The following is a 25947-nucleotide window of genomic DNA, read 5'->3' on the forward strand; positions in this document are numbered from 1 at the left end:
TGCAGGCTGGAATTCTCCTTTCCAGCCTGGGAACACCTACCCAGCTTAGTCTTTGTCCTCCAGTCATGTTCCCAGGTCTTGAGTTGCTGGGGTGGGGGAAGGAAGAGGCCAAATGATGATGTCATTTCTTCTCCTTTATAGGTTCCTCCAGCTTGCTGGAAAGATCTTTTGCTATGTATCAATCAATGTCCATTGTTTACATGCTATCTTTGAGAAGTCTTCATTGTACATAGATCCTGTGATAGTCCTTGATACTGTGAATTCCCCTTAATGGGCCATCAACATAGTCTGGCTTCACCACCCTTGTACCTGAATGGCTGGTTGTGGGTGTTTCCAGCTTCACAGCATATTTCAGTAATATACACATAGCAAAACTTCATAACTCCACATACAATCCAACAGTATGTTAGTGTTCAACAGATCACAACTTTTAGAATGATGCCTCACAAGGCATACTTTGTGCAAAAATATCATAATCATAGCATCATGGTAAATATGGGGGTGCCAGGGTGTTGCCTAGGGGTATAGAGTGTCACAATATGTCTACATGAGCTGCAATCACACTCTCTGATTACAGTGTGGACATTCCCTAAGTGTTGGCCTCAGGGGACTGTGGAGGCAGAGGGCCCAGAGCAGGAATACGAGCACATTTGGGAGCCCACAAAGGGCAGTGATGTTCTTTGTAGGAGTGAGAAGAATATGACAAATTCTTGTCTGTTTTTAATTGGACAAATATATTTTATAAACCTTGAAATTAAAGTGACATTTTCCAGAGAAAGGGCTGGAATAGATTTCAATGAATCTTGTACGAATTTGTTAATAAATAGTCATGGTTTTAGGGATATAAAATAATATCTGGTTTAGTGAAGATAAATCCAAAGCTCCTATTTACCCTCCTTCTCTTGTTTGCTGTGGACACATTAATTTTGGAAAGTTGTCCTGAAGGAACAAAAAGGTACTCCATTCCTGTAGCTGTGTTTGAGGTTTGAAAGAGAAATGCATTGTCTTTGTCTAATGGATACAAATATCTTCAGACATTGTGTGACCCAGAGGCCCAGTGATGGTTCAGTACTCTGCAGGCAGTTGCAGGAGGCAATATTTGAAATGGCTTGGCCACCTGCCATCCTCTCTCACTATACACTTCTAAATGCACTGCCAGCAACAGAACTATGTCCAATTTAGAAAAGGTACCCGGGGTCATAAATGGCTATGACAGATTGTCACCTCATGTGGAGTTGCTGCCACTAGCACCCAGATTAAAAAGTCAGTGTTATGTCTCAGAGATAGTTTTGGGATCAGGGAAAGTGCAAGATAAAGATGTCTTCCTTTCTGTACACCGCTAGAATGTATGGGTGGGGAAAGGGTTAATGTCCATTCCCTAAAAACACTGATTCAAGATGCAGTGATAACTTTTGACCCCTATTTTTGACATTCCAGTATGCTCTGAATTATGCTGTTGTTTCATCTTTATTCTTGAAAGTGAGAAGTTTTCCACATTAGTCTACAAAAATTAAATTCCCTCCATGTCATCCCTCCAAAGGCAGTGGTTGCAAGTAGTGTCATACACCACTAGATGGTGCGAGACAGACACTAATCCAGGGGTGGGCAAAATCTGGCCTGCCAGCCGTTTTAAGCCATCCCTTGAGCTCCTGCTCAGGCGCTCTTAATTCAGGCAATTGCTGCAGTTCCAATCTGCATCTCTCTCTCTTTTAGCTGCTGCGTCCTTCAAATAGACCTTAGTGATTCTGAACCTTAATTCACTGAGTAGGGAACAAAGGGAAGGTGGGACTGGAGAAGGAGATTATATTTACAAGCCTGTATATTGATTGCCTGAGACCAAAATGGGGATATCAGACCAAGAATAGGAGGAAGGCATGGGTATGTGAGATATGTTGATCAGTACGGAGTTATACCCGTAGGACATGGTTCTGCTTCCGTCTTCTTCCTATATTTTCCAGGTACAGGAGACCTGAACTGGACAAGACACAAAAGGGGAGATGGGAGATCCAGACCCAGTTTATGTACTGGTCAAGATTGAGCCCTTCAGCTATGCCTGAGGACTACTTAGCCCCACCTCCAAGCCAATTAATGAGCTCAGAGGGTTTGTATAACACTGTAATGGTCAGGGGCTTCTCAACTTGCTTTACTCATAGAAGGAACAGTAGGAGTTTCAACACCACCTGGGAGTTTCTAACCAAACCTCTCCACCTTGCCAGTGGCCCCAGACCCTGCCAGATTACCCAATGACCTCAGATATTAAGGAGATCTGGAGAAACAGACTCTCTGGGAGTTTATGCTGAGGCTGGATTCCTGCTGTCAGGATCAGGATGCATGGTGCAGCTTCCTGCATCAGATGTCAGTAATTGCTACTGGGGAGAGCAGTTCTGTCTGGGACTGTAATGAGGGATGCCCTTGCCCCTGGGGAGAGAGGAATCAAGTGGGAAGGAAGTCTAATCTGAGGCTTGTGGAAATTAGTCCCATGACTGAACTGCAGAACATCATGGAGAGGGCAACCTATGGCCTTCAAAATGCTGCCATTATGAAAGAGTGCTCTAACTTAATAGGGCTGATGGCACTAGGGCTCTGTCAAATAGGGCCCTACACAGATGATTTAGGGCCACAGAATTTAATAGAGATCACAGCACTGCTACAGAATTCTAGAGATTGGCTTCAAAATCACACTCTGTTAAATTCCATAGGAAACTTCCATAAAGCATGGAGCAGATAAGAGAGATGGAAAGGGTCAGTGGGGAATGGAATGGGGCCATTCTACCTCAAATTCTGCATTACAATTCAGGTAACGTCATTGGATAGTTTGAGGCATTTGTATTATTTCGTTTTTATTTTGAAAATCACACCTTCCTAAATCCCTTCCCAGACCCTCGGTCACATTCTGCCTTTTGGCTCTGTCTACCCACCTACAGTACTTATGTGGCCCACCTTACTGTAATATTTGAGTGACTCACCATTTTTAATGTATTTATCTTCACAGCACCCGTGAGATAGGAAAGTGCCATTGGCCTCATTTTACAGTAGAAGAATTGAGGTAGAGAGAGTAAGTGAATTGCTAATATCACACAAGGATTCTGCAGTGAAGCTAGGAAATGAACCTGATCTCCCAAATCACAGGGTAGCACCCTAACTACCCAACCATCCTTCCTCTCTGGACCACTCTCTCTCTCTTTCTGCATCCTTGGGGAAAGATGCAGAAACAAACCATTGAGAGAGAACTGGTGCTGATACAACCCTTGGACTTGGATCTGCCCTTGGCGTTGGGAGGGCTTTTGGTACTGCAGGCTCAATTGAGACTGAATAGTGGGTTTGCCTATCTTGGATGTTGATGTAGACTAGAGACTGTTGTTGGAATTAAGACTACATAACAGTGAAATATGAGCAATTCAGAGCTGGAAGAGCCTTTTAGTCAGATGATTGAATTCTTTTGTTTTTCAAACATTTAATACAAACTTGAGAAGGGAAGTTTGTTAAAGATTTCACACTTCTTAAATTCCAAATCCACAGTTGGGACCCATTAATCTTCCAGAAGAAACAGAAAACCAGATATGATATTCCTAGTATTTCTAAAGATAGCCCTTCCACTCCCCCAAAACACCTTCCAGTCCTTTATGCATCATAAAAGGGCAAAATATGCATTTTTAACAACTCATTGCAGATCACCTTTAACCCTACTTCCCACAAGTATAAAACAGTCTGAATTTAAAAACCCCACATTCGGTCTCATGTAATTAGTTTACACTTTAATTATACCCATACCTGAGGTATTGCAATCCTATTAGTTCTCCAGTCAGCCATCAGTATAAAGTGGTATAAACCCTCCAGTGACGAAGCAATTACATTGGTATGAAGATGCTTACATAGAACAGCTATTCATGTATGGGAAGGAGAATAAGCTATAACGATACATAGTTATATTGTTATAACTGTGTCCACACTAGGGACTGCATTGGTGTAACTAAATTTCCCCTCCTTTTTTTTAAAGTTATGCTACCTCTAACAAAATAGTTATATAGGTACACAATCTGTGGGTAGACCAAGCCTCGGACTCAAAATTATAGAACCGTGGTCTTTATGTATTACAGGGCCGCAAACACTACACAAGGACCCTGAAGCCTATTTATAGGTTTGTCCATATAGGATACCACCCCACCCAACATTTCTTACTGTTGCTACCACTGGTAGCAATGGTGGGAAATTTTGGAGGAAGAAACCTAGTGTGGGTCAAGGACCAAAAAAATTATTGATAACAAGGATTAAGGGTGGGTGAACTTTAGTTTTAACTCAATATTTAATTCAGGTGCAAGCCTAATGTGGCATGGTCAGAGGCTTGGAAAGACATATTTCATATTATATTTACCTACCTTATAGAAACTAGGCCAGGAAAAGGGTTAAGTGTGTGCAAACACAGCTTGTCTTGCATGAATTCAAGTAATATTAACACTAAAATTTTAATTTTAAAGATGGGGATGAAGTTAGTGTTTACAAAAGCATGAGTCTGACAGAAACGACAGTCAAACATGGCCAGGGCAGACACTGTTCAAGATTTCCCACATAGCTCTGACATTGACAATTTTACTTTTCAAAGTCCTGGGTCTCTTCTGAGCAGACTTCCAATGTTGCATTCTGGTGTCACAATATGAATTGCTCAGGGGCTCAAATCAGACTATGAAATTCTGTTTTGCTTGTTAAGTGATCTACATTTGTTCCCTATACCTGAGTGAAGTGCTAATGTATTAAAAGCACACTGAGCCCTTACAAGCCCAGAGTCCAAAAACAAGGTTAGAAGCAATAGTTATGCTTATGAAAGGTGCCAACCTTGAAGACTAGAGATTCTGTATCCACAGTGCAGAAATAGCATAGGCAAGGCAAGTTTCTCCCACTTTTTTCAGAAAATGTACTTCAGTCCTTATGGTGGGACCCCCACTGGGGTGATGGGGTGATTCAGTGGCTATGGCCTTTCTGCTGAGATTGGTAGTCATTGGACATGGGTAAGAACCATACTTAGACTGCCATTTGCCTTTAACTCATTTCACATAGGCTATTGAACAGCCATCAGATGGCCATGACAGTAAAATCCTAAGGCCTACTTTCCTCACATCACGAAGGGTGTAATGACAAAAATGTAACATTTTCTGTTTCTAGTTTGTGTTTTGTTAGCTTTCATTAGAATGTATATTTTTATAAAAGCAAATGATTTTGTGACAGAACAAAAGCCTCACAAAGGCTTTACAAAGTGAGCAGTACCAGCACTAAGGTGTCAAACTCCTCCACTCAGTGAGCTAAGCAGGTAAAGACACTTGTTTATTGTACTAAGACTGGTACATTTAACATAAGTATGCCTTGGGGTTTGATTTACAAACTTTTTCCAACAAGATTCCCCTTCTTTTAACTATTCAAAAGCCAGAAAAATACTAATCACAAACTGAAAGAACCTACAATACTATTTGCAGTAGAAATATCTATTAATCAAAACTATTGCACATTCAGTAAATTTAAAGAAGATACCCTCTCTTTACTCTTAGACATTACCAAATTTTCCTGTCATAAGCTTACCTAAACTTTTACTGGGAATTTTTGCTGCTGTCATGTTCTAAAATAAACTTCCCCTTCATCAGCCATTTTGATCATCATTAGTCACACAGATTCATGGTATTTAGCATCATATTCTTGTTGTGGTATGAAAGCTATACTGCCTTTATAAACATATTAAAAACCAGGAAATACATAGAGAGACTTGCGTATCTGATGCAATTTCTAATGGATTCATCTGTCAAACGAGGGCCTCCTCACTCTTTCCTACACCATCATATTGGAAATCTCACTAACTGGAAGAAAATCCTGATAATCCTTTGTCATCTGGTCATGGTATGTCCACTGTAACAGGAAATTGACTCCTTCACCAAGGGGTTAACATATTGATTCACTAACTACCTAAACAGCCAGTAGTGTGCTGACAAATAGTAAAGAACACCTATATACTGCAAATGTTATCTGAGACCTCTTAAAGCTAGAATTTAATAGCCAGTTCAGCCCAGCAATGGGGGTGAACCAAATATTAAGACGCTAAAAGAATTCAGTTATCTACTTACAAAAAGGAAATACAGCCATAGGAGTCTGACTAATGAATAAAATCTACACTTCGGGTTCTATAGATTCAATATCAACAAAAGCTAATACAAATATGCTGTTCTGAAAAAAATGCAATGTATGGCCTCAACCTGAAACCTAACATTATGCGTATGTGGTGCAACTAGGTGAGAAATATTGTTTACTAACAAAACAAAATATTGTATTATTAATTGGCAACCCAGCCCCCACCTCCCCTCCCACAACTTCACTCCTCAGAGACAGAGAAGGCCTGTTGTATGTGCTGCAGCCTATTTGATGACATACATTTTGGTAATGAAAAAGGTGGTTAGCCCCTCATCATGTTATCTCTTTCCCCCCACCCCCCTTTTTTGTAATTTGTCTCAAGCTTTTAGGGAAATATGACTCAGAAATTAAACACACTGGCACAACTTTTGGAATATACTAACTACGGCTCTCAGCAGAGCTTGACCGAGAACGAGATTTTTTCTTGGAGGAACGAGGAGATGGAGAAGAAGGCTGCACGCTAGAGTGGTGGCTCTTCTGAGAGTATTTTTTGTCAGGTGTACGACTGCGAGAGCGAGACCTACTGGTTGATCTGGAAGATCTTGCAGACTTCGACTTGCTGCGAGATCTTGAGTAACTTCTTGAACGAGACCTGCTTCTGGGAAAAAATATAAAAGGTCTTAGTCTGGAGTATTTTTAAATTAAGAATTTAAATGGATGTTAACTATTTTTAAAAAAGCTACTTTGCACTCATAACACTTCCATCTACAGAACTCAAGCACTGCACAAAACATTCAATCACTTCAGGTATTGCGGTTCTTTTTTACTCTCCATCATTTGTAAGATCCTTGTCAACTAAAACTTGGGATATGCAAGCAATTTATACTCATCTATCACGAAGAAAGGAAGCACAAGATCACACTAGTTATTTTTTCCCCCTAGAAAAGCGTATGTAAATTAGGTACAATTCTTGGGACCCCAGTAAGAGGTTAAAATGTCTCTGAGTATCACAAGAGCTCTGCAAACTCAAAGATTTGAAAATTGCATCCCTTGTTCTGCTGTCAATCTTTTTCCATTTAACAAGACAGATCTTTGTATAGATTATGATGGAGCTGAAGTTAACATATGTTTTTATTACTTTTAAAAATTTAAAACTCAGAACAGCTTTAAAAACATACATTAATTAGTTGCTTTTTACTGGGTCTCACCAGAAAGGCAGTTTTGCAAAATTCCTGAAGATTGAATAATGGAAAGAATCTGAAAAGATCTGGAGGAAATTTTCTAATAAATTATAACCATTTTAATGTGGGCCAAATTTTGGATGGAACCTCTTTCATTTTGCCCATTTAGAGAAACATCAGATTTTTATTATTTATAAAATCATCTCTCCACCAAAAATATGGCAAATAAAACTCAAATCTGCCCTAAAAATTTCTGAATTAACATTTTGTTTGAAACACTTTACAGTGTATCTACTGCTGGAAACTGGTTTTGTACTGTGGTATTGCAAATGACAGCAAAGGAGTTAAATACTCCAACAACATGGCACAGTTCTTGGCAGTGCTGATACTAACCTACAGAACTGCCAGGCCAGATGACATACCTGTGTGATTTGCGATCTTCAATTAATTTAATTTTGCGCCCATTGAGCTCAGTGCCATCCAACTTGTCCAATGCACTCTTCATATCATCATATGATGCAAACTCCACAACACTACGGATCATCAGGAAGTCACAAAAATTAAGTTATGGGGGAGAATGGAGGAAAGCAGAGAAAAAAAGATTTTGTATTCATTAGAGTGGGTGGTTTGTGTTTTTTTAGATCTATATGCTCGGGTTTTAACTCCTTAAAACCGATTTTCTAGCTTGATTAATGACAGGACTGACACTGACAAAACAATCCTAACCACCTCAAATGCCCACACTCATCTTAAATCACATTGAATGATAAAAGAAAAACTCCTGAACTCATAACTTGGGGACAGATCTCAGCTGCTGTACATCAGCTGGGAGTTAATGGAGCATTGACAATGTATGGCACATCTGAGGATCTGCCTGCCCTTCATTCCTTATTTGGGCAAAATTCTGAAGGATTTCAAGATATAGCTTAAGCTTTTCCAGGAAGAAGAAATACAAATGGGCCAAGTCTGCCCTCTCCTTAGAACTTTAGCAATAAATATAATTCCATTCTTTAGTTGGCCTCATTTATACTTCTCTTCCCCCAAACATGTTATCAGGGCTGCTTTAAGTTGCACCTGTCTGCAATGGGCCTCAAGGAGTTATTCTGGCAGTAGAGATTCACCAGAGAATAATAATGTTCCCGCCATGCTTCCTTTTCCCTGGGCTACCCGCAACAAGTCTCTTAGCATATATTTATGGACAGTCAAAATTTGCACAAAAGTTCCCTAAAAGGAAATTCGTGAACAAGAACAATACCTTAGCTCTAAGTATGGTGATTTTTACACTTTGAAATAGCAGGAAGATTGGATCATCATTATCCTGGTATTGCCCAGATTTATACACAAATATGGATTTACCCTTCATTCCTGTTGTTTCTGTGCGCATCCACATAAGTCACCTCTCCTGCCTTTCTCATGACATCTTTCAAGTCCTGCAGTAAAAATTACAATTCAGCTTAAATATGAAATACACTAACAAGTTATCTGTAAGTCAAAAAAGTAAAGTTCTCTGTTAGATAGGTTACAATTTTTGCATTTAGACTTCTTTTGAAACTCAGCCTACTAAGTAACAATTACAATAATAAAAACAAATTATTGCTTTTAAATTAAGCCCATATCCCAAAAGCAGCTCTTATGAAAACATGGTGCAGCAATTAAAGCATTAATTAACATTGTAACTATACCAGATAAGGAGTTATAGGATATTAAATGCAAACTTTTACAACTGACCATAAAGGCTATTTTGGAAAACCTCATTTAAATGACAATCTTGCATATTTAAAATTGCCTACATGCATATTCTCCTCCACCCCCACTTAAAGCTACACACACAAAAATTAAATGAAAAATGTCTATGTTTAATTAATGCTAAGACTGTAACAAGCTGACAAACGGCAGAATATTCAGAGTTACAAAAGGAGAATCTGTCTTAACTCTGATTTTTCTGGCTTTCACCAGTCTGTGTCACAACCTCAGTGTTATTTCAAAAGAGATACTTGTATTTAATGTCAACAGAGACTGAACATACACTATAGCATGATTACTTTCCCCGCAATGTGATAAAACCAAGTGAACAAATAATGTTACAGGTGGTTAAAAAGATAAGTACAATTATATTTAAAAGTTATTTGCAAACTTAAAAACAATATATTCTCCAAATAATATTGCGCATTTTATAGCCCAAGGCTACTTACCGCAACATACCACAAGTGGTCAGATGATATAAGCAGGTACCTTAAGTAAACAGTCGCTTGTCCAATACCTAGCTGGCCAAGAGGAACTCCCTTACATGAGAAGGGCAGAGGAATGGCTCATAGCAATACGCTTCAGGGGGATGTACCAGAGACCCTGAAAATACTTGACAACATCCGGAAGTGGATACAGAACCTGCGGCTGACCTGTGCTAGCCAAATCGAGCTCAAACCTGGACAAACCAAGATCTAGATCGCCAAAACAGGAGTGTCATAGGAACCAAAAGGAAAATTCAGAACAGGCCAAGCCCTAGAATTTCAGCCACTAGAAACCCCAAACTCTTGGGCTCTCTCTCCTCCACACAAGAGAAACGAGGGTTAACCCAAAGCAAGGCTGTTAAAAGAGGTTCAAAATGCACTTGGTTAGAAATATGTTTGAGAAAAAAATACAAACAAAAAGCTAAGAAATAAACTTTAGAACATTTGCTAGAGCATATGGAAGACTCAGTTTAATGCTTAATAAAGCTCAACAATTTAGTTCTAAAAGTGAGCATCTGAATTACACATTAGGCTGCAAAACAGTGAATACTTTTTCTTGTTTAAAATGCTTAAAAACCCAAACAGTCTCATTCAGTTACCACATTTAATATATGATCCACAGCCACATTTAAAAACCATTACTGCAAACTAAACACATGTACAGTAATTCAGAGATAAAGGGTGAAATCCTGACCTTACTGAAGTCAATGGGAGTTTTGTTATGGACTTCAGTGGGGCGAGGATTTCACCCAACAAGTTTAAAACTATACATTTGTTATTAATAAATCAAAGGTTTTCTTGAGCTAGAACAAAATGCTCTAATTTAAAAGTGCTGCTAAGAAAAGGAAATTAAGTAAGGCAATCACACAGACTTGCATTCTAAGTTATTAAGTTGTTTTAGGTTCTAAAATTTTGAGCCATCTGAACAAATGCTTAATATTTAAAATCTGATTTGCTAAGGATCACGGCCATAAAAAGCTGTGCAACAGAACAAGAAGATACGATTGAGACACTAAGAATATTATTTGAAGAGATAAGAAATATGTTCGTGTGTGTGTGTGTGTGTGTGTGTGTGTGTGTGTATATATATATATAGGAAGTTTAGGATGCTGCTCTCCTTCAACCAACAGAAGGTCTTAAAAATACCTAAACTGATCTCTCATATTAAAAAACAAACAAACAAACAAAAAAACAGCAATGAAATCTGACAATTCATGAGGGTTAATGTTTGGTTTCACCTCACTCACAAAAATATATCATTGTGTTCCTCAGCAATTAAAGATTTCATAGACCATATATTTTTTAAAAAACAGAAAATTGTGAAAAAGAATAAACGTACACATTAAAATTGTCCTAAGAAGACATGGCTTTTACTTTTCTTTTAGCAATCACAGATCTATTATCAGATCAACTATCAACTTCAACTATCATTTATTTTTGGGAGAACTGGTAGTATTGATGGGAAGCCAGTCGTAACAAATTTGCACTGTCATAACCACAGGTAATTAAAATTACTGTTTTTTTGGCTTTAAACACACTTGGAGCCATAAAATGGGCGGGGGGGGGGGGAGGGGGAGAATGTGATCTGGACACACATTTTAACTATTTCTAGCATCTGAATGTGCTGGCTTTAAAAGCAGACAAATATAGTCCTGTCTCAAATTTTGGGGAGCTACACATCCAGATGCCCACAAGTTTTGAAGGCAAGGTATTGTATCTATTTCATTCAAATTAGCTAGTTTCTCAAAGGGAGATGAAGACAAGAATTTGTCCTGGGATAATCTAGAATCCAGTATTTTAGTGACTATCATATTTCTAGTCTCATCAATCATATTAATAGTATACTACTATTTAATGTTTAATAGCTAACAAATTCTGATGTTTTATGGCTGCAAAATTAAACTACATTTGTACAGGGAATTTTACTTTAAATTATAACATTTTATAGAGAAGCAATTGTCTTAAAACAGATTTGTTACACTTTTATCTTACCAAGCACTTTAACTGTGTATTTCCACAAATCTAGAAGAAATGGCACATTGTCCTCCTTAAATCATCTCTAATGGCCTAGTGTCAAGATTCACAGTAATTTCACACTAAGGCTACAAAGTGCAAAACTGGTCAGGAGTGCTTAGTGCTAGTGTACTTAGCACTTGTAAAATGTGTCAGAATATTCTCAACTTTCATATTAAGCAGTCGAGAAATTTTACCCCGAACTTTTAGGTATGGATATGTTCATGTGCTCAGGTAACCACAAAAGATTTATTATGGTGAATCTGAATTAAGATGATGTAAATCTAACATGTAATTACTAGGAATAAAGCCATTACAAATATTCAAAAGTAAAAGTTATTGCAAGATCCGATTTCCAAGCTGTGAATTAATTTTAATGTAAATACCTCCATTAAATTATGGCTTTCCTCAAGACTCCATTATAGCTTTTACCCCTTCCTCAATGTTACCTCTACAAGATCAATGATTTTTAGAGTTTCATATACAGAGTAGTTGTGTAGTATATACTAGAGGGATTTAGATGAAGTCCACTTGTCTGCTGAATCAAAAGTTTAAAAATGATCAGAGGTTTATTTAATAATAGAATCATATAATCAAATACTGTGCTTTTCATATGAAAGGATGGCACAAAGCTTTGCAGACTTAAGTCCTAATTCTGCCACTGGATCCACATGGGTGGAACCCCGCACCCTCATGAAGCATCATTAACGTCAGTGAAACTCCAGACAGGCACAGAATGTTTGCCCTTGCAGATCTTGTTGCAAGGACCAGAGCCTTAAACTAACACAATCTATCCATGTCCGTCTCTTCAATATACAAACAAAATCCATCTATGATCATTAACGTGGTGTCTTTAAAAAAAAAAAAATAAACCTCACTTGTTGATTCTACCTTTTGTAAGTAGTATGAGCTTAGCAATAGATATTTCTGTTGCAAGGCCCACAAAGAAAAGTGAATTCCTTATAATGGGTATATTAGAAACAACACACACATTAATATAAAAACAGTGATCATGTGGTCATTCTTTTTAAGCCAGCTAAAGATTAGAAAAAGTTGTAGACATCACAAATGCAGAGATACAGCTTTAAAAAGAGTTTATCTGAACCCCTGCAGTAAGTACACTATGTCTAAGTGGCTTTCTTGGAATTTGCTTTATTCATGCAGTATTAATGGATTCTTAATCACGGTCCACCTCAAAAAAATGTTTAGCGCAATTAAAAAAAAGACTACAAGTTTCATTCAGAACAAAAATGTAAACTCAAAGGTGTGGAAATCTCAAATATTCCATCCTAGTAAACTGATTAATGATTTAGAGGTTACAAATGTAACCCCAAATTAAAAGATAATCCAAAAGTATCACCAGCTGAAAATCATAACCAAGCAAGAACCACTAGCCTCCCAACTACAAAATGTCAACTATGATACCTATTTGTACAGTTTTGAAAATTAGTTACTCTTAAATGTTGGAGTATATAATTCAAGCACTTTTTTTTTTTTTTTTTTACTTTTAATAAAAATTAAATATTTATTATGGCTTTAATACAAGATTAGATTGCAAACTGCCTCCTTAAGGGTAGGAAAATGAAATGCTCTGAATAAAATCATGTATTAAAGATAAAAAAGATTGAAATCTAACTCACCTGCCAGCTGATCCGTGAAGAAAGGTTTTCAACTATAATTCTGTGTTCAGTACGAACAGGAGGTCCATACCAGCTATAAGAATTCAGAGACAATAAAATACATTTCCCCAAAGCAGAGTATTTAAAACTTTTACACACAAACTCATGTGTTCTGACAGTTTGCTGATGGAGTTAAATACTAATTATTTTCCTTACAGATGGATTTCAGATTAGATTCTCCCTGGTTAACTCTATACTATATTTAAAAGCATATACCCATTATAAGAGTAGAAGTGCTGACATTAGCAATAAATTAGTATTTTGATGGAAGAACTTTACACCCAGGCAGTCAATATAGATGTCATTTTCAGATCTATTGAAGACTAATTTATTTTCATTAAATTAGTTCAGACAAAAAAAGTATAATCTAAGTACTCTAATGGCTTTGGTCAAACATATTGCCTCTGGAGGCCACTCCTACTGAAGGTATAATTACTTCTTTGCTGACAAGGGGCTAAATTCTGTCTTTTGAAGTCAAAGAGACACATGCAAACATCTTAAAGCAATTTAGCCCAATGGTTCTCAATTCCCAAGCACTTGCTAATATTTGGATATGCCAATGTGCCCCATGGCAGTTTCTTATGGGTCAGAATATTCTGACTTCAAGAAACACAACATGAAGCCAACTATTTGCATACAGGTGGCAGTGGCACTTTGATTGTGAATAAAAGAAATGTTCATACCATGAAATGTTACTGAAAGGAATTACTATAATTACTATATAGTAGTTTTTAATGAATATTGATTAAATGTTTGTTTTTTTTAAAAGAAACTAAACTTGGTTTAAAATATATATCTATTTGTATAAAAAGGAACATGAAGAAAAGGTCTAATTGCAAGTTATGGGGGATTGAGAGTGGGAGAGGAAGTCCTTAACAGGCAATTAGTGCTCCCAATCCCAACAACTTTATTAGAGGGTTTGAGAACCATTGGGAAGTTTGGAAAAAGCACACTGGCTTTTGAAAATATAATGTACAATTATGTTAATGGTGTTATGTTGGACTACTGTAAGAATGGTGGGAGAACAGTACACTGAGAAGATAAATGTTTTCCACCCGACTATTGTTCTTCCACCCAGCCGTTTCTGGTAAGGGTTATCAAGATAGTTACAAAGCACTGATAGCAATTTAAGCCAATCAGATGACTTAGAACATTTTTTTCATCCCTTCAAATTTATGTCTCTCACAACCACAATTCAAAGAGGTTGTACTGCTACAGTGGGCATCCTTGTATTTAGTTATAGTTTTCAAATGAAACAGACTTGGGTGCTTACTGTAGTACTAAGTACACCCAATGACACCATTTCATGCACTCTCAGTTTTGGATAGATAAACCAATTGTCACTGCTTCCTAGTCAGACCTTTCACTCTCACACAAGGTGCATATGAAGTGACATTAATACAGAGAAGAACTGTCTAGTGTGTGCGCGCGCACGCATGTGTGTAAAATTTTACTTGCCCTGGCACAAAAACCTGCTTACTGTTATGAAAAAATTATGATTGATAGAAAATTAATACACATCATTGGGGTCACACCTTAAGTTAATTTGTTCAGTCTAGATGCCAGAATCACTCAGTGTTATGGTTCTTTCAATGCCACACCTCATCCCATAAAATGTAACCCTAATGGTGTGTACTGATTTGTACACTGAAGCATAGGTAATTTGATTTCAGCGCATACCTCAAAGTGTCCCAATTTTTTTCAGAACATCCAGATCTTCAGAGCATTTAAGCAGAAGTCCCAGAGTCCCAAAACTGGCAGGCTGAGTCCCATTTTTTCATTATTTCAAACGGTAGTCTCTTCCTGTCTGGCACCGGGTGTCTGACGTCATGAACATGGCCACAACGTCAGATGCCCACGACCTTCAATCACACTTCCTACTTTAAAAGTTCACTTTTAGCCTGGACCTCGGATCAATCCTACCGCATCAAGGTCACTGCCACTAAAGAAAAAAGAATCTAATTAGCATACTTGCATATGCAAATTAGATGCCCCAGATTTTACTGGTCTGTGGTTGGAAGGAACTCTGCCTCTGAAACAACTGCAGAGATGTTAAGAATTATATTTCAGTGAAATGCTTATCCTTCTTTCAAAAACTACTCTGCATAGTCCAGAGTTACTAATTCTATTACAGAATACATCAGTTCAAATGGTTTACTTTAGAAATAACAATTTAAAGTAAAAAACCAAGTGTTGCTGTGTCATTTAACTAACTCTGCAAAATTTACCATTTAAGAAAATCCATCATCAAAATATATAAAGATCACACTATCTCATTAAATAATTCAAAGTAATACTTTTTCACATATACTGTATATCCAGCATATGTAGTAGATACATGTAGTCTGTACCTTAACTGTTTTTAGATTCCATCTGTGGACAGACATTGTCCTTTAGGGGGTCACTTTCTTTTCAGTCAGCAACCTTTGCCTTTTTGTACTTTTATACTGATGGGTGTTATGCTAGCACTTTGTTCCTACAATAGTGGTTCTTATCATGATCTGTGAGACCCCATCCCAGTGTTTACTGAATTAAACTTTTTAGAACCCGACAATGGGAAATTTGGAAGGTTGGTAGGTTAGATGGTCCACCAGAGAAACTTTCAAGTAAAATGGTTCACAGAATTTATGCTGAAGAACCATTGCTGTACAGTAATATTCAACCCATGACACATTGCTTAGGTAGAGAGATGCCCCAGTTGAGAAACACGTGCTCTTAATATTAAAAAATGAATAACCTTCCCAGGGTTTTTTAATCACAATATTTTTTAAAATATAGAGTTGGTATTCCAATATGAATCACAAAAGGTTTTGCGACAGATACATACTGGGAAGTATTTATGACTTCTTTCCTTGCTGACTCATGCAACTTTGTATTGGCAGTTTCAGACAATGTCAATTAACACTTAAGATTTTCTATTGGTTTCAAAAGAAGTCATATTGACTTGACATCTGTAATTAGCTACCTAGTTATGTTAGAAAAAAGCTTAAAAAAGAACAGGCCAACCCAGTGGCACAGCATTAGTATTCAGCATCACACAGGCCAGTATGGAGTGCAAGCACAGTACTGTTCAGTAGCAGTGGGGTACAGAGGGACCACTCAAGTTGCTAACAGCAAATCCCTTGAGTCAATTAAGGAGCAGCACTGATTGGCTCAAAGGTGTCCCATCTTGTCCTCCTCAGCCAGAAAAATAATGGCGACAAGGTACAGGGGTTTCAGTACTGGGTTCCTCAATGACAGTGGTTCTCAAACTTTTGTACTGGTGACCCCTTTCACATAGCAAGCTTCTGAGTGCGACATGGCTTATACATTATAAGGGCTTTTTTATATATTTAACACCATTATAAATGCTGGTGGCAAAGCGGGGGTTTGGGGTGGAGGCTGACAGCTTGCGACCCCCCCATGTAATAACCTCACAACCCCCCTGATGCGTCCTGACCCTCAGTTTGAGAAGCCCTGCTCAATGGTATGTAAGGACATGGAGCTCCCCTTCTCCACCAACAGGAAGAAGAAAAAACAATGTTTTAAGCACAGTGCATCCCCAGTTATTTTATGTGCAGTAAATTGAGACCAAATCACTCACCTAGGTCCACTGCTACGTGACTGGTAATAATTGAACCGCTGTGGAAATCTGCCTCTGCCTCCCCCTCTTCGTGCCCTGGCATGTTCAATTGTAACCCTTAAACATGAGAGAAAAAAATCCGTAACTACTTAAGTCACTTAAATCCTTTGCAACAGAAAGTACACATATAGAATCAAGAGAGGTCCTGCCCTTAGTTTTTATTTGACATAGCAATCAATGGCAGATATTTCATAAGCATCCAAAACATTATCTCATAATGTTTCCATGAAATTTACTACAGGTCTGCTGTTTAGATTTAATGATCAGAAAGGAAGAACAAAAGTATAGGGCCGTGAAAAGAAAAGGCCCACACTGATGGTTTAAGATAAATATGCAAGTTGTTTTTTGGCTCATTAAGATAACTTATTGGTTTTTTACGTACAATGACTGTTTGGCACTCTTATAAGCCATACATATGGTAAGAGGGTCTGATTAATTTCTGGAAGTGACAGATGGACTAATGAGGAGAAGAAGAGTGAAATGAATGGATCTGACATTTCTGGTAAGATTGCATGTGTTCATCTGGGGAAGAGCCATATAACATATATTGGAGGGAAAACACAAATTCCTAACATCTCTGACAAAAAAAAAAAAAAGGCAGTTGAATTCTATGCTACAATACAAACTAAGGCCCCCAGTCTTGCATCGGGATATGATAACAGACACCTCCACTTACATGGAGATTGGTCAGAGATCCACCCGAACCAGATGTTGGAGCAGAGCCTAGTGCACCATATTTGGGGACTAAAATGTATTTAGTGCTTTAGAAAAAGCGTATTTGAAGTTTACCTTTCATTGCACAGTTCTTTACCATTCAGTTCATAAACTGCATCATCAGCATCTCTATGGTCTTCAAACTCCTAGGAAAGAAACAGGAATAAGCATCAGAGATTTATAATAATGCAATCATATTTCCCACTAGAGCAGGAGTCAGCAACCTTTCAGAAGTGGTGTGCCGAGTCTTCATTTATTCACTCTAATTTAAGGTTTCACGTGCCAGTAATACATTTTAACGTTTTTAGAAGGTCTCTTTCTATAAGTCTTTAATATATAACTAAACTATTGTTGTATGCAAAGTAAATAAGGTTTTTAAAATGTTTAAGAAGCTTCCTTTAAAATTAAATGCAGAGCCCTCTGGACTGTTAGTCAGGACCCAGGCAGTGTAAGTGCCACTGAAAATCAGCTCGCGTGCCACCTTTGGCACGTGTGCCATAGGTTTCTTACCCCTGCACTAGAGTATTCTTTTCCACATGCTCCTAAAAATGTGTGTATATTTAAGAACTATGCAGTGCAGCAAGCATCAACTAGCAGATCTATATCCTTAAAGCAGAATGCAGTGAAAACTGATGAACATTTATGGACTTTTACACTGAGAATTATTCTCCTTCTCATTTACACTAATGTATCTCTATTAATTACAGTGAGTTAGTCCCAAGCATCAGGTCCTTTATATGGATATGTGATGAGCTAAAAAGTCCCTTATTCTATGTATTCTTATCAGAGGAGGAAGGATAGTCTTGGGATTAGGATATAAGATTGGGAGTCTGATTCCTATTCATCCCGTCACAGATTACCTTGGGGAATTCACTTAGGCCAACATTTTAAAGTTTCCCTAGAGTTGGGTACCTAAATAAGAATGTTCCTGAGTTTCTGCAGTGCTTAGCACCCACATCTCCCATTGACTTCAATTAGAATTGTAGGTGCAAGGAGTTTCAGAAACAAATACCAGGCCACTTATTTAGGTACCTAACTTTAGGTCACTATGGTTTGAAAAATTGTGTCTTTATCCTCTTTCTTTACTGTATTCTATAAAATTTAATATAAAAAAATCTATGAAATGATCTCTAAAATGATTAGTCAGTTCTTTTGTCTTGTACTTAAGCAATACACAATGAAGTGTGTTTTAACAGTATTAAGAGTGCTTTAGCTCTTTAGTACCACCTGTTGCATTACTCAATGAAACCACAGCAGAAAGCAAGACCAGCAGCACTTGCATTTTGAATGCTTAACACAAAATCTGCTTTCATAACAATAGATAAAATAACTGAACATCTCATGGAAGAAAATAATTTAGAGACAATATGAACTCCTTACTCACACTACTTAGCACCTTACATCATGAACAGTCCACTGAAATCCTTCACATGTTAAGATGCTACATACTGAGTAAGGATAACAGAATCTGGCCCTCAATGGTTAAAGCAGAAGACAAAGAGTCAGGTGTTATGGATTCTATTCATAGCTCTACTACAGACTTGCTGTGTTACTTCAGCCAAGTCACTTAATCTCTGTTACTCAGTTCACCAGTATGTAAAATAAGAATATTATCTAACAGAGAATACCAAGATTTTTGTTAAGTACATTAAAGTGCTTTAAAGTCCCTGATGAAAAGTGCTCTTACAAAGCTAAATTTTATAATTTGCTAGTAGCTTGATGGCTATTGAAGAGAAAGTACAACTATGGAATTCCATTCATTTGTGGGGTTTCAATAGAAAAATACTTTTAAAACTATTTTTGGCAACAACTGGTATCAAGCCATTCTTTAGAGCAGTGATACTCAGACTGACTCTAAAGTGGCTCTTTAATGTGTCGCCTGCAGCTCTTTGTAGCACATGATATTAAAAAAACGGAGAGATTTATTTATTAACCAATCTAGGTTATTGACCGATCAGGATGCTTTTACTATATTATTTTATCAACTACAATTGGTTGATAACACTTGGTTAGTCATTTCACTGTGAGAATAATATATATAACCTAAATATTTACCATCATACTGTTTAAATATATAGTGCTATAGTAACAAACAATGAATTCACACTACTATGGCTCTTTTGGGTAATGCTGATTGCTAATTTGGCTCCTGAAACACTGAGGTCTAAGTATCACTGCTTTAGAGATATGGCCAAAGATACTGGGAAACACTAAAATAATGTACAAACTGCAGTATAAACTTTTTTTTTTTTCCCAATTCCTTTTAAAACCCAATCTTTTTTCCCCAGGACAAAAGTTCACGGAGTTTTACATTTAAGTGAACGGTTACAGGGTAGTTAGTGTCCTCAAAAATAAGAGGTGACATCCTGATCCCCATTGAAGGCAATGGCAAAACTCCCACTGAATTCAGAGCCACGATTTTATCAAGTTTTAAATGGAAAAATGGAAAAAATTGCTGCTGTACAAAAACTAACCTAGAGTGGGAAAAATCTGAATTAAGCTCATATGAAAAGCAATTTAAAGCACATTTTCCATTTCACCATTGGAGCTATTACAGTCTCAAACATTTCTTCCCTAAGTGATGTCCCCTGCCTGCTATTAAGCTAACTGAGCCTGTAATTGCATAAAAGAGGAAGCATGAGGATACACTTACCACAAACCCAAAACCATTTTTCAGATTGATTTCACGTATATGTCCATATCCTTTGAAGAATTTCTCCACATCCCGCTCCCGGGCATGTGGGCTCAAACGTCCAACGAAGACACGACAGCCACTCATTTTAGTTTAAAGGTGAAACTGTAAAACAGTTAATTAGCATTATTCAGAGTAATTAACTAAAAATAGCTTAATCAGAGTCATTTCTAAATGAAGCCCCAGAAATCCTGGTCATTGGTCAAATCAGATACTCAAGACAACAAAATCCAAACCATGTTTGGAACAGGATTCCTCTTTATAGTGAGAGAAGTCCTCTATTACAGTTTTAAGTAGAATGTACATGGAATAACTCTTAGATAGTTTTTTAAAGTATAAAAAATATTTCTTGATATCTGCCCTTTGATAAAGGAATTATTTCAGCATCAGACAATGCACTTGGGCATCACAGAAATGTGAAAACTAACTACAGAGTACGATTATTCACTCTTGGAGAAGTGCTCTTCTGCTACAGAGAAACAAGGGACTAGTTTTCTGTTTGGGGGCATCAGCTCCAACTAGCACAGCCTGTGAAATGTAAGCACACATAAATTACAAAGCTTTCACATATTTTGTATATAAAATATTGCAAGAGCATTGGACATACAGCATTAATTATGTATTTAAATGGCTGCATAGTTCACTGATCAGACAATGTTATACCAATTTTATCTCCTCTTTGAACAGTGGATATGATCTGAAGTTACCAAAAAGGAACCCTGTTACTCAGTAGATCTGCACCTTCTGTGTATGCAGAATCACGTTTGGTTACTTTTCTGAAAAGAAGGGCTTTTCTGTTTGTTTACTCGTTTTGTTCCTGCAGAGCCAACCCAGCTATTGGGTAGTGATCTAAAGCCTATTCTGGCTCATACATCATTAACAGAATTTGCAAAAAGAAAAGGAGTACTTGTGGCACCTTAGAGACTAACAAATTTATTAGAGCATAAGCTTTCGTGGGTACAGCTCACTTCATCGGATGCATCCGATGAAGTGAGCTGTAGCTCACGAAAGCTTATGCTCTAATAAATTTGTTAGTCTCTAAGGTGCCACAAGTACTCCTTTTCTTTTTGCGAATACAGACTAACACGGCTGCTACTCTGAAACCTGTCATTAACAGAATTGTTAACCAAGTTCCAACTGCAAAGTCTTTGGATCCCGGAAAAAAGCCCAAGTGAATTTAAAACTCAGGACTTGTAATGAGAAGAAACAGCTTTCTATTTGTAAACTAAACAAAATGGCTATGGAAGTCACTGATGCAAACATGGAACCCAAAGGTGCATTTTACAGCACAGCCACATTACAGTAATATGACGTATCATCTGATAGACATATTTTGTAACTCTTAACCCAGTTAGTATTACTTCATTTTGAAGATCACAGTACTTAAGTACTTACACTTTAATCAAATGAGTCCAAATATCAATAAAGCATTTTCATCTTAAAAGAAGGATGCAAGCATTTTGCTGTGAGCAGCATTCTACCAGACCATAGAGTTAGATGTGATTTCTCATCATGAGATAACTATTTGAATAGTGGCAGAAAGGAGGTCTAACATCAGGGACAAAGATTTTCAAAACTGACTAGTGATTTTGGGTATCTAATTTGAGACACCTTGCAGAAAAAGCTTTGGGGAATGCATTTTCCCATCACTACTACCACTAGACCTTTCACTTGTGGATTTCCACAAGAATGAATTCTCTCTCCAGGCCATTCTCCTCCTGCTTTAACACTGGTTTAACAATCCAAACAACTTTATTATTAAAAACGGAAATGATGTTGTTCTGAACAAAGTATGGGTGCATCTGTTTAAATTTAGGTGACTGTGTAAACTTCAACCCAAGATTATTTTGCACCAATATTCTTAACACCATAAAAACAGACAGTGTCTGCCCTGAGGACCTTGAAATAATAGGGTTCTATCCTGTAGACCTTTTGTATATGAAAGTGTTACCTCTAAAGTAGATAGATAATACCATTTGGATAATATACCAGATGAACCATGTGGGGTGAAATCTAAGGGCAATTCAGATGTAATTTTTTTTTCCACGTTAATGTAATTTACCACTTACATCTCACACAGAATAGCAATGACAGACTTCAACAAGCAGCACATTTTTAAGGAAAGATTTAAAGGAAGAGAAGGATTCCAGTTTTTTAATTTTAATTAAATGGCATGTAGTTTTTTCAAATGTCCAAAATACATTTCTTGATTCAGAACTAGGAATATTAAGAAATCTGATCAACCCAAATTAAAAAAATAAAATAAAACAGATCAACAGTGAAATGTGCCTAGGTAGATCAAACAATGTCTAAAGGGAGTGACAGAGGTCTACCCCTGCAGGGGTTTGCCTGCGCTAGGCTTATTGTAGTATCAAGGCCTATTCTTGCTTGGAACTGTCTTTGCCATCCTTCTCTGGAAAGGGTAGAAAACCTCCAGAAAAAGTCACAATTGTTTATTAACTATTTGTTTCTGTACCTGAAAGCTTTTAATTAAAAACATTTACACAAGGCAACAAACCTCGAACAGGTAAACAAAACATCCCTCCCATACACACCTATGCTAAAGAAAAGGCTTGAGTCTTGCCTCCAAAGATTCCATGTATGTTCAGCCATATACACAAAGGGAGACAACAGTCAGGAATTATAAACCAGAAGTGGAAGGGCCCCTTTTTCACCCTCCTGAGAACGTAAAACGGGACAATGAGCACTTCCAAACCTTTCAACAAGCGAAAGGGAAGACAGACCCATAGATTGCTATTGCCAGGCATCTTTGGCCCTGCTTTCAGTCCCTTGCTGGTACATTTTCTTGCATACTCCTCCTCTCCCTTAGATAGCTCTCGCTTACAGTAGCAAGTTTTCAACTTTGCCAGTCATCTTAAACAACAACTTCCACAGAAAACTACTAGCTCTCAGACATCAAGCTGGCTGTGCGTCTACTATCATTAGGTGTTAGCTTTCTGATAACAAGGTATGTGTCTTTTTTTAAAACTCAGCAACAGAAAATCATAAGATCTTATATGAACACATGACTATGGTGAGTTTTAATTGTTGAGATATTCCTTATTTGTGTATTTGCATTCCTCTTAGTACAGAGTTTTGGTATATACCTGCAGAGGCCTTTCTAGCTATAGGCAAGCTAGGCAGTTGCTTGGGGTGGCAGATTTCTGGGCAGCACCCTAGACTGGCATATTAGCCCATGTCTTGCCCTGGTCACAATAAAATGGTGGCTGGGCCAAACCCAAGCTGCGTGTGCACACCCAAGGCCATTTGCTCAAATTTGACCCAGCCAACCACCCCTCTGTCATGATGGGAGGGGAGGCCAGGCCAAGTCCAAATTGGAGTGACATGGGGGGAGGGTTTCAAAGTAGCAGCCATGTTAGTCTGTATCCGCAAAAAGGAGTACTTGTGGCAGCTTAGAGACTAACAAATTTATTTGAGCATAAGCTTCGCAAAAAGGAGTACTTGTAGCACCCACTGCATGCATCTGATGAAGCGAGCTGTAGCTCACGAAAGCTTATGCTCAAATAAATGTGTTAGTCTCTAAGGTGCCACAAGTCCTCCTTTACTTTTTTATGGGGGGAGGGGAAGATACTAAAGTGTTGTCCAGGGAGATTGACAGGAGATTGCCTTGTGCCACCTCTACACACTTGCTATCTAACATGGTGAAAGAGAGGTTAATAAACTGAAATAGAGCGGATGCTGCTATTTCTTGAAGAGTGAATAGATCAAGAACTGAAATATCAAAAATTAAAGTTTCCCAGCCACAGATAAAAGCCAAACAGACCAAAGTTGTTTGCTAACACACAAAAAGAGGTTAACCCTCCCCCCCCCCCAACGATCGCCACCACTGCTGACTTACAGAGCACCTGAGAGCAGGCCCCGCACAGCAGGCTCAGGGAAATGGGGCGCTGCGATGTGCTTAGCAAGTAATAACTAGAGAGAGAAGGAACAACCATCTAGCCCCGCGGAGAGCAGAGCCCGGGGGCCGGCCGGGGAGGGCTAGGCACAGCGGCAATGGCCGCGGGGGAGGGAGGGGAGCGGAACGGCGGGTTCCTGGGCGGGTCCGAGCGAGGCAGGTAGGGTCGGTAGCGCTGGGCGGGAAGCACGAGGAGAAGGGGGAGGGGCAGGGTCTCTCCTGCCCGAGGTGGCAGAGGCCGCGCAGGCTTCTCGGTGCGTCACGCCGGGGCTCGCGAGTCGCTCCGTTTGCGCAACTTCGCAACACACAAATCAGGTACCGCCCCTCCCCCCCGACCGTGACCTCCGGCACCCTCCCAAATCCCTTCTCCCCCATCCCCACCGCCCCTTCCCCGGCTCCCCCAGGCTCGCGGGGAGGGGATATTCACCCGTGGGGGCCGCTGGGTCCAGCCAGACCCTGGGAGCGCAGCGCACGGTGCCTCTCTCCTCCGCCGCAATATGGCGGCGCCAGTCCCGAGAGGAAGGAGGCAACCACAGAACCCTGCTATTGGCGCGCCGCCGCCAGCCTACACCTCCCAGTATGCAACGCGCCGGACTGCCCCGCCCCCACAGCCGCCTGGACGTGCCGCTGCGGAACGGCCGGCGCATTGCACGCTGGGAGTTGTAGGACCGAGGCGAAGAGCCGCTGCGCGCTGGAGCCTGGGAGCTCCCTCTGCTGGTCGTGTTCCTTCTCTGGCGGCTGACGGGCAAGTGACGCAGAAACAAGGCGGAGCTGTGCCTCGGCCAGTTTAAGCACGCTTGGCTCTGGTAGGCCAGACGTAGCCCCAGAGACCGGGGTTCTGGCTGCTCCCTCTGCTGTGGGTGTCCTGGGACTGGGCAGCACTTGGAGCATAGCGTTCCTGACAGAAGAGAGGTGGAGAGACAAGGTGGGTGAGGTAATACCTTTTATGGGCCCAACTTGTGTGGGTGAGAGAGACAAGCTTTTGAGCTACAAGCTCTTCTTCAGGTCTGGGAAAGGCAGGTCTATACTTACAGTTTTACAGCTGTGGTGAAGATGTTGCTGGGCCGACAGGAGACTTCCTCACATGGGTGTAGTTAACTCACCTCCATGAGGGTCGGTAGCTATGTCGATGGGAGAAGGGCTCCCATGGACATAGCGCTGTCTACACCAGGTTAGTATAACTGCATCGCTCAAGGTGTGGATTTTTCACACCCCTAAGAGACGTATTTATACTGATTTAAGTTTATAGGGTAGACCTGGCTTTATAGTGTCACAGCTGAATGCAAGGTGGACAGATTGTTTACCATAAATGATACATATTTCAAGGGACCACTCCAAGTGACATGACCTGTTAGCACCTATCCAGTCATGGAGGGGAAGGAAGGGGGAGGGGAATGGAGGACTTGTTAATGGGTTATAGTTTGTTGTAATAAATTATAAATTATTCAGTCAATGATTTTTAGTGTCTTTAGTGATTTTTAGCAAAGTTATGAATTTAAGCTCCCAGGCTTGTCTTTTGAAAGTGCTGTGCAGGTTTCCTTTGAGCAGTGGTCCCCACCTTTCTGTGGGAATAGCATATTCCTATTCCCAGAAGACTCTGGCAGGCGCCAGACACCCCACCACTGAAATGCTGCCAAGAAGAGGCAGTGGCAAGAAGCGTCGCCACCGAAATGCTGCCGAGAAACGGCAATGCTTCTCGGCGGCATTTTGGCAAGCGGTTCTCCGGTGGCCGTGCTCGGCGGCTGCATTTTGGCGGCGCGGTGTCCTGTGGGCTCACACAACTGCCCCGGTGGG

General features: G+C 39.2%; 1 protein-coding gene across 2 annotated transcripts; it reads right to left on the bottom strand.

The window, feature by feature from the left end:
• Positions 1-5295: 5295 nt before the first annotated feature.
• Positions 5296-24712, bottom strand: LOC119857971 (serine/arginine-rich splicing factor 5-like). 2 transcript variants are annotated; one of them, XM_038407608.2, is made up of 8 exons: positions 24581-24712; positions 20199-20342; positions 17621-17691; positions 16793-16888; positions 13171-13243; positions 8646-8719; positions 7712-7822; positions 5296-6763 (listed from the first exon to the last, which is right to left on the bottom strand). In XM_038407608.2, the coding sequence occupies exons 2-8, from the start codon at positions 20322-20324 to the stop codon at positions 6547-6549; spliced, it is 768 nt and encodes a 255-aa protein (XP_038263536.1). In that variant the 5' UTR covers positions 20325-20342; positions 24581-24712; the 3' UTR covers positions 5296-6546. The 2 variants fall into 2 exon arrangements, with proteins under 2 accessions (XP_038263536.1, XP_038263535.1); XM_038407607.2 differs by having other exon boundaries at positions 5296-6766.
• Positions 24713-25947: the final 1235 nt, after the last annotated feature.

The sequence above is a fragment of the Dermochelys coriacea genome, chromosome 6 (assembly GCF_009764565.3).
Source record: "Dermochelys coriacea isolate rDerCor1 chromosome 6, rDerCor1.pri.v4, whole genome shotgun sequence".
Taxonomy (NCBI): Eukaryota; Metazoa; Chordata; order Testudines; family Dermochelyidae; genus Dermochelys; species Dermochelys coriacea.